This window comes from Centroberyx affinis, unplaced genomic scaffold (assembly GCF_046629955.1).
Source record: "Centroberyx affinis isolate AG114_WGS23_722 - 3 ecotype Tasmania unplaced genomic scaffold, CSIRO-AGI_Caff_v1 ptg007140l_1, whole genome shotgun sequence".
In the NCBI taxonomy this organism is placed as follows: Eukaryota; Metazoa; Chordata; class Actinopteri; order Beryciformes; family Berycidae; genus Centroberyx; species Centroberyx affinis.
In genome coordinates, this window is record NW_027283618.1 from 135,731 (window position 1) to 144,720 (window position 8,990).

Consider the following 8,990-nt stretch of genomic DNA (forward strand, 5'->3'; position numbering starts at 1 on the left):
AAACTAAAAGGTAACTGCAACTTGTGTGGAAACAGGAGCTCCATGTTGTTCGTATGCTGATCTTAGATCTAAATGGTGCTTTACATCCGTGAAACTAATACAAAGTCTGCACCTTTATGCTTGGTGTACCTGTAAGAGCCGGCAACATGCTGAATAAATACATAACTGACCTGCAAATCAGTGTGTATGTCTTGTTTTCATTTGCTGACACTCCATTCATTCACTCTCTCAGGATATTTGGGTCACATTTGTCATGGCTGATAAAACAAGTCAACTGCTGGATGAAACGCTCTATCATCAACAATGAACTTTTCAAAGCAGAACAGATCAAAACAGACAATATTTTCAGATTGATGCTTAATCGATCATGGGTTTTGAATGGATTTCAACGGCACATGGGTCATGAAATTTGCTGCAACGATAAACTGGGTGAACCTTTTAATCAGGTAAAACCATAAAAATCACCCAAAGTGCAGTGGAGAGGTGCTCGTTGGAAAACGGGGTACACATGCAAGATTATCCATAAAGAAAAAAATTCAAGGCACACTGATCCATGGCAAGAATTAGTGTGGTTTTTTTTTTAATATTCTTGCCATGCATAAGCCACATTAATAAAGGCTTTTTAATTCTTGTACGTAAGGGAGTGTGCCCTGGATTTTTTTCTTTCTGGATAAACTAATAGATGTATTTGTAGATTTGGTGATAAAGGCAAAATATACTAAATATAGGTATTATTAGGATTATTATTAATAGTGAAGAGTGAAGAGGGAATTACAGTCTCCATCTGTGACCTGACAAGCTGAAGCTGAGATTGATGAGAACAGTGAATAATTGGCATGTGTGGCTTGTGATTTGTTTGGAGGCTGGTGTGCTCCTTTTCTCTCTGAAATTGACTAATGGCAATGCAGGCATTTCACTGTTTGAGCCAGCATCCCCCTTAAATCGCTCCTTACCTACAGCTCTCAATGTCAGGTGAACAACACACAGAGCGGCACTGCACCATATCCCATAATTCCATCTTCCTGGCAAGCTGACTCTAGCTGTAATGTGTTGGTGCCTTGCCTCAGCAGGATATCCAGTCAGCAAGATGAAGCCAGGCGTCCAAATGAAACCACGCTCACACCCTGAGGAAATATCATTCATATACAGGAGTTTTCAGCTGTAATTATGAGAGCATATATATTGTGCAAAGTGATAACTTGTCATACACAACATGAAGCGTTTGTGTGTATGTGTGTGTGTGTGTGTGTGTGTGTGTGTGTGTGTGTGTGTGTGTGTGTGTGTGTGTGTGTGTGTGTGTGTGTGTGTGTGTGTGTGAAAGGGTGGCAAATACTAAGTGAGTTTACTAAGAGAGGTTTCCACATCATTAGAAATACACTAGCGGTTACAGGCTTTGAAAATTACATTAATAACCACATTAAATTGAGAATTAACTTGAATTCACCAGATTGGATTCAACTCACCTTTGGCGTCTTTATTTATTTATCTATTAATTTCAACATAGCAATTAACACAACAATTATATAATGGGTTATAGCTAGACACTACAAGACATTTTGTGGTGATTCAGTATTCATACTTTATATCAGTGATTCTCAACCTTTTTCATATCAAGGACCCCTAATTTAGTACACATTTTGGCCACGGACCCATATTTGATGAGATTTTTTCTCTTGAACCCAAATCTGAGAATATTTTTTATTGCTAGATATGATTTTGTCCAGAATTCCATGAATATCTGTATTGTAGGTAGAGAGATAACAGTGATGATCAAAACAGTCATTCTTCTACATTCTCTAATTGTGTTAACTTTTTGTAAATGAAACAATAGTGAAGTTTAACAATTCATCAGTTTGCCTGGGACCCCCTGGAACCCCCTCAAGGACCCCTGGTGGTCCCAGATTGACCCCACATTGAGAACCACTGGTTTAGATTAAGTGGTGTCTTGAATTTTAAGAAAAAGTTCACCCAAAAATAAAAATGTTGTCATTATCTACTCACCCTCATGTCAATGGAAACACTGGTGAAGTTTGTATGTCCACATAACACACACCCAGTTAGCTAGCGTTGCTCTGTAGCAGCCTTCTCCAAAATAAGTGAAGTGTCCAGGTCCTGGTTCTATAGAGTTACAAAAAGGAAAAAAAAGATTAGCATAAAATTACTCCAGACTGATTTTAGCCTGACTCTCCAGATCCAACTGTTTCTACTGATGTTCATTTGTGGTTACATGTTATGGGGGATTTCTGTAGTTTGTGAGACCGTTTGCCTTTCTTTAGTTTTTCTTGATGAGCTGTCAGTGCACATTTGCTTTGGCAATGTATGAGAACAGTCATGCCAATAAAGCTTGTTGAATTGAATTGGATTGGATCAAACTGGACTGGACTGGTCTGAGATGAACTGAATTTAGAACCTGCAGATGGCAGTAGAGCAAAGAGGTTTTGGGTTTTACACTACAGTCACAGACTAAAGTTAATCACATCCTGTAGGTCAGAGGACACCAACATGGCCGCCGCCTTGTCGTGAAAACACTCTGCCTCAATGTTACAGTTACATGTCAAAATTCAACCCAAACGCGAGGCTTGCATGCAGTCGGACTAACCGTTTCATCTGGTGACTGTTTATTTTATCGCTTTGCTTTTCGACGCCGTCATGTTCCAGGTAATCAGCGGGAGGAGCGTGCCCGCGGTCCGTCTCCTCGCACCCCGGGCCGCCGTGCTGGTCGAGGCTGTCAGGGGCAGAAAGTCCCGCAACGACCCGCCGGCCAAGTCCAAAGAGGGGCGAATCAAGGTTCCTCCTCCCGTCGACCCGGTGGAGACGGTGGTCCTCAAGGAAAGATTCACCGAGTACGACTTGATCATGCGGGCGCTTCGGTACGTGAACACCAACTGCTGTTAGTTAAAATAACGGTCACTTCTCTAACGTTACAGCAGGTGGAAGGTCGCCTGGTGTTTTGACAAAATTTGTATCTATCTGTTAAAATTGTGTTTCCGCTGGCGGTATCTTCGTCTTGCTGGCTTTTCAGAATGGCAACACACCACTTTAAAAACATTTCACGGCATTACACAGTATAAAGAAGCCTACTGGAAGCTAACTAGCCTAGTTGCCATGTATAACGAACTAAAATCACGTTTGTTTTTGTCTTGTTGATCCATTCATTGTACAAGGAAGTTTGCAGGCTATATAGTAGTCTACTTGTCATTTATTAAGAACATTTCCCCCACCATAATTTGGCAATTAAACAACATCACACACCGAGCACAACACACTGCCAAGGGACACACATTTTTAAGGCATACAAATTTTGCCACAACACCTGTTGGAATCAGGCTGGAGAGAGGGAGTGAATACCAATTCCACCTTGGAGCTGCCCAGTAAAATATTTCAATATTTCAGGCTGCACAGATGTTTTATTTTTCTGGGTTCTCTATGATTTCACTGTTTTGAGATGCAGAACTCCCTCACATTAATGATGAATTTTCCTGTTTTTTAACCTATTATTTCCCAATTTTTAGAGTTGTCCCAATCAGCTCCCTCACCTTTCATGCAAGTTTGAGTTGCTTCCTTCTTTCCTTCATGCCAGCCTTCCTTCCAGCCCTTTTCTTTCTTCTAATCAATTTAATTCTGCTCAGATCTCTCTTAATAAGGAATTCAATTCTGCAACCTTTAGAAAAGGCCGGTGCTTTGTCAGACAGCTTGAGAAATGCCAATAGATGGACGACCATCACTGGCTGAAGTTTTTAAAGAAACTGTCTTGCAAAAAGGCATCAGTGGAAGCCTAACTACCACTCAAATACGATTTAATAAAAAATGTCATAAATAATTGAGTGAGCACTGTGTCTTCAGCAAAGAATTGTCATTTCTTTTAGATTTTGAATTGATTAAATTGAATTGACTACTACCCTAACCCGGCCCTCTTCTCTGTGTCTCTCAGTCTGGAGTTCAAGGAGGAGATGCTGAGGAAGAGGTTCGAGGAGGAGACGGGCTCGCTGGCCGAGGAGCGAGCCAAGCAGGAGGAGGAAGAGCATCGCTCCCTCATGGCCTGGAACCAGCAGGAGAACCTGCGCCTGCTCACACTCAGGTGAGGAGAAAGTCAAATCTTCTTTTTTTTATTATTATTATTTCGGTGACATCCTTGGTGCTCAGTGCTCATTGCTGTGGTGTTTCTGCACTGCACTTCCCAGAGATCACCTGTCAATCAAACAGTGTGGGCGGGACTGTGACGTCTTTTTCCTTTGAGTTTCTGTTTGATGCAGTTTGAGTTTCTGTAGGTGGCTACAGCTCTTTTCTTTCTCTATTCAACCATGGTGGCTATCGCTGCTCATGCTAACTACCCAGTTCTTCTTCTGTTTATTCCAAACAAACCGCTGTTGTCGCTGCTGGAAACGTAAAACACTTTCTGTGCTCCAGAGGATTTTTCCCCGGAAAGACCTGCCAGATACCGGGTGTTTAAAACAGCAAAATGTAAAAGCTTTCATGACCTGAGTATAGGTTGAGAATCAGATAGCAGCAAAACACACATTTATTTTAATGAAAATGTAACAGATTGTTACTTCAAACAAAACAAGTTCTCACAAAGTTCTTCATGAAGCAATAAGACGTAAACAAATTCAAATTTAAAACACGAAGCAAAAGAAATCACTATTCTAAGATATGGGCTTTGGGATGAACACACGTTATTTATGTATTCTACTTTCTCTTTGTCAGCAGTATCCTGATTGCTCTTGGTTCTGTATCTGATAATGATGTCAGATGTTACTCAGCTCTCCTCTGTCTTTTTTAGACAAATGAGGGTCCAGAAAGAAATGGAAGAGACTGAGCTGAAGAAGAAAGAAGCGGTCGTTCAACAAGAGCAAGCAATGCAAGAATTGATCAAAGAAAAAGAGAAGGAGATTTTGCAGCTGCAGGTATGATGTTTCCCAGCTTTGTGTTTATTTTCTGCCTGTGTGGTCTTTTCCCAAAACTGGAGGGGAACTTTGTATGGGACAGTAACTCACTATCACACTCATCTATGAACTTTATCGCCCTCTATTGGTGACCAGTAGGAACTGCAGCAAAACTGATAGTCAAGACAAATCAGATTTATTTCTAGACCCCTTCGACATAAAATCATGTCTGAAAGGACTTTACAAAGAACAAACCTTCATAAATCTAACTAATCCACAGCCAATCACAAAACAAAATGATGGAATACAGTGTACAAACAAAATAAAACACAAGGAAACAAAACAAATCACAAGCCAAGCCCCTCTCTGCTGTTCCCTTGAGAGACGGCGGTCTGTAACTGACACAATAAAGTCAAGTTTTCACAATAGAGAGCAGTAAGCTAGCTAATTAGAGCAGAGATCCAGCAGAAACATTTAGTGAAGAGGTAATATATCACCATGCTAAATACTGGAATGATCAAATGGCTTTGTCATTTGCTTTTTTGGCTTGAGAACGAGGCTTTTTAGCCGTCACAGCTGAAATGTGTTGTGATGTTGCTCGCTCGTAACACCGTCCTTTATTGGAGTTTATGTTCCAAAACAGAGTTCGAGCTGAAAAGCTCATGAAATAATCGCCAAGTCATTGGTATTGATCAACAACCCTATCAAACCCCGGCTGATGTATTATGATCATTTTGTGCAGTAAAAATCGGACTTACTGCCCCTTTAAGAAGCACTTAGAGATTCCACATCCAGTCATGAGAATATAGAAATCAAGTGCAAAGGTGGACAGAGGTTTTTTAAGTTGAAACTGTAAGAAACTATAAGAAGCTGTAAAAGTTGAAACTGGTGAAGGAAGCTGAATGTTGTTTTTCATGGTGGGAAATAATTTCAGCCAAAATGCAGGTAAAGTTTGGCTGGTGACTGATAAGTTTGTCAATTCTACCAGCTACTTTTCATGTGTTTTTGAAGTCTATGGAAGATCTGTTGTAGTGAAACACAGTTGATAAAAGGGAGCAGTGAAATTTTGAAATTCAGCTACCACTGTGGTGTGTAGAGCAAATAAATTCCCCTCCCGGTTGTATTGCTCAATAACTACACGTCAAAGTGCAGTTATTGGTTGGATCACAAATCAGATCTTGGGCTCACTTTGACTGTTTTTTCTTTTGGCGCAAATTTAACCGTCTACTTTCCACTTGTTACAGGAGGAAGCCAAGAACTTCATCACCTTGGAGAACTTGGATCAGCGTATCGAAGAGGCTCTGGACAATCCAAAGAATTACAACTTTGCCATCGACCGAGAAGGCAGAGTGGTCAGGCAGACGGTGCTGGAGTGAAAAAAAACAGGCTGAGCTGTGTGTGTCCCAGAAGATTAAAAACACACCAGACTGGACAGACTCGGTCCACCTCATCAAATGAACTGCGTTGTTGTACTCTGCACTGTGGTCCGGGTTCAACCGACTGGATGCAGGAAGTGGATTCTCTTCAAATACTGAAAACATTTGACAGGAGAAGGTTGTCATATCCATCATACTAGGAAATATTTGAGATTTTTGTATACATTTTGAATTGAAGCTGAACTGAAATTGGTTGTATTTGGTGTAAAGCTCCTTGTCACCTTTGATGTCATGTTCAGAGTTTGACATTTATGCCCAAACCTGACAGAAGCTCTCACTAAATCGCTTGAGGTTTGGGGTGAGCTTCATTCGACAATATATTGTTAAAAATACAGTTATCACCAGTTCATCATTGGAAAAGTATTAGCAATTATCTCTTGGGTTCGGTTTGGCTTTGGACAGAAATCTTTTGCGCTCTAGGGAGCAACTGGTTGGCGTTAAAGACCACAGAGAAGCCAAAACACCTGCTGTTGTGTACAGTGAAAGTATAATGATGAAGATGTGGAAATTCAAAAACATGTTAGCATATTGAAGTAAAGCCTTTACATGACATGTTAGGCATTTAGCTGACGCTCTTATCCAGAATACCTTTCAGGTAGGGGTCGTACCTGTGACGCTCGGTTATGGGACGCACAGTTTAACCACAAAGCCACTCTGCCATCATTTTTAATTTTTCTGTACAAACAGAGTTGTTTTAGCTTCTTTGTGATTTGACTGCTTTAACCAAACTACAACCTGTAAGTACTGTTTCATACAAGAACCTTATTGTCTGAAATGTCTTCAGTTTAGTTTTTTCACCATTGCTGTCAGCTCATGATGTGTAACTGTATGTAAAATAAATTAATGTATACTGCTGTTTCCACTGTAGCACTCGAGTCATTTTGGATTAGATGAAAACTTGATCCCATTAGGAAAGTTGGGTAAATTAGTAATATTATCAATATAGAGTTGAACTTTCTTAACCAGAGCATAAATAGGATACTAGGAAGCTGTTCCTAATGTTTGTACACTGTGTGTGTGTGTGTGTTTGAGAACAAAAGACTACTTTTTTGTACTGTCAGGAATTCCTTCAATGACGTAAAAATGACGTAGAGTAAAAGTTACTGAGTTACCTTTTAGAAAGGAAAATGAGGACAGAGTTCAAACTAGATTAATTTCAATAGAAAATATGGAAGTGCAAACACAAAGTAAAGCCAGATTACTCTTCTCTTCTTTGCTGACTGATCGTTCACTGTGAATCGCTCCACAATTTAATAATAAATAATAACAATAATACATTTTATTTGAGGGCGCCTTTCAGGACACCCAAGGTTGCCTTACAATGCATAAAACAGAAACATTAGAACATTTATATTTGTCAATTTACCACTGTCCAGTTTCTGTTGCTTATGGAGACACAACATATGTACTCTGTAATGGATGTGATTTAAAATGTAGTGAAGTACAATACTTAATTTAAACACATACTTAAGTAAAAGTAAAATTACTAACTATAAAGATACTCCAAAAGGTACATGTACACAGAAAAGATACTCAATTACAGTAACGTGAATACATGTAATATGTCACTTCCAGGCTTGGAAACCTGTGATCAAAAATGTCATTCTTATGTATTCAAATACAAACTGTCTTCTGTCCTCTAGGAGGCAGCATGGGCAGTGTCCCACATTGTTTTGAGTGTTTCCTGTAAAATACTGTACTGTAGGTATTAAGCGTCTCCTGTATGACAGCGTGCTGCTGATCCGCTGTAATCCTCCTGTCAGGTCAGGCAGGCAGGTGACATGATGAAGATCAGCAGAGTGAGGTGAAGACCTCAGAGGAAATCCACCAGGAGATCTGGAGCAGGGACCGCATCAGTGGAGAGGAGGGGGCAGCGAGACACACGGCATCAACTGATAATGTTGGTTTGAGATTCACTTCAGTACATAATGGGTTTTAAAAGAGAATTGTGTCATGAATTGTAGATCTTTTTAGACTTGATAGAAAAGAAAGGTAAATTGAAAACCTATTCTATTATTTTCTGGTCACTAGGGATAAAAAAAAAACATAAAATTTGAATTGATAAAATTCAGATTCCACTGACCTCAACACTCATTGGCAGGAAGGATACAGAATGAAGAGGGAGATATACACTTTTGCAAAACTCTCTCTTAATTATCTGTCATCTTTAACATTCTTCTTTAACCTGTCTCCTCCTTACCTTCATCTACATCTCTTCATAAATGATGTAGATTTTAACTGAAATCAATAAGGTACCATGGTTTTCACCTGTCCAAACACTCCCTGTTGCACTTCATAGGGTTATTAGAGGGAAAAAAGATGGGAAAATCATAGATTAATCACTTTTTTAAAGTATAATATTGATTCTTTTTTTTATATACTGGTGGTTGTTCCTTATGATGATCACCATCTGGAGGTCAGAGTTTACCCACCTTTTGATTCACCACTACATAAGTAATGCTGTATATTGGCTTTAGTGATCTAGATCACGGGATGTGAAGCCAGTTGGTCTGATGCTGTGCTCACTGTTAATGTGATTGGTGACTGAGGTTAATAGGATTGTTTAACTGTGGCACTGAAGGTTGAGATTAGCAGTCAAACGCCTGAGAAGATAGAGATGATGAACTCTCAGCTCATCAACAGACAGCTGGAGACTGTTGCTAACAGAGTG

At 39.8% G+C, this 8,990-nt stretch overlaps 1 protein-coding gene across 1 annotated transcript; it reads left to right on the forward strand.

Annotated features, from left to right (window-relative positions):
* Window positions 1-2,496: 2,496 nt before the first annotated feature.
* mrps26 (mitochondrial ribosomal protein S26) lies at window positions 2,497-7,192 on the forward strand. Its single transcript, XM_071513422.1, has 4 exons — window positions 2,497-2,870; window positions 3,932-4,078; window positions 4,781-4,904; window positions 6,128-7,192. The coding sequence occupies exons 1-4, from the start codon at window positions 2,650-2,652 to the stop codon at window positions 6,257-6,259; spliced, it is 624 nt and encodes a 207-aa protein (XP_071369523.1). The 5' UTR covers window positions 2,497-2,649; the 3' UTR covers window positions 6,260-7,192.
* Window positions 7,193-8,990: the final 1,798 nt, after the last annotated feature.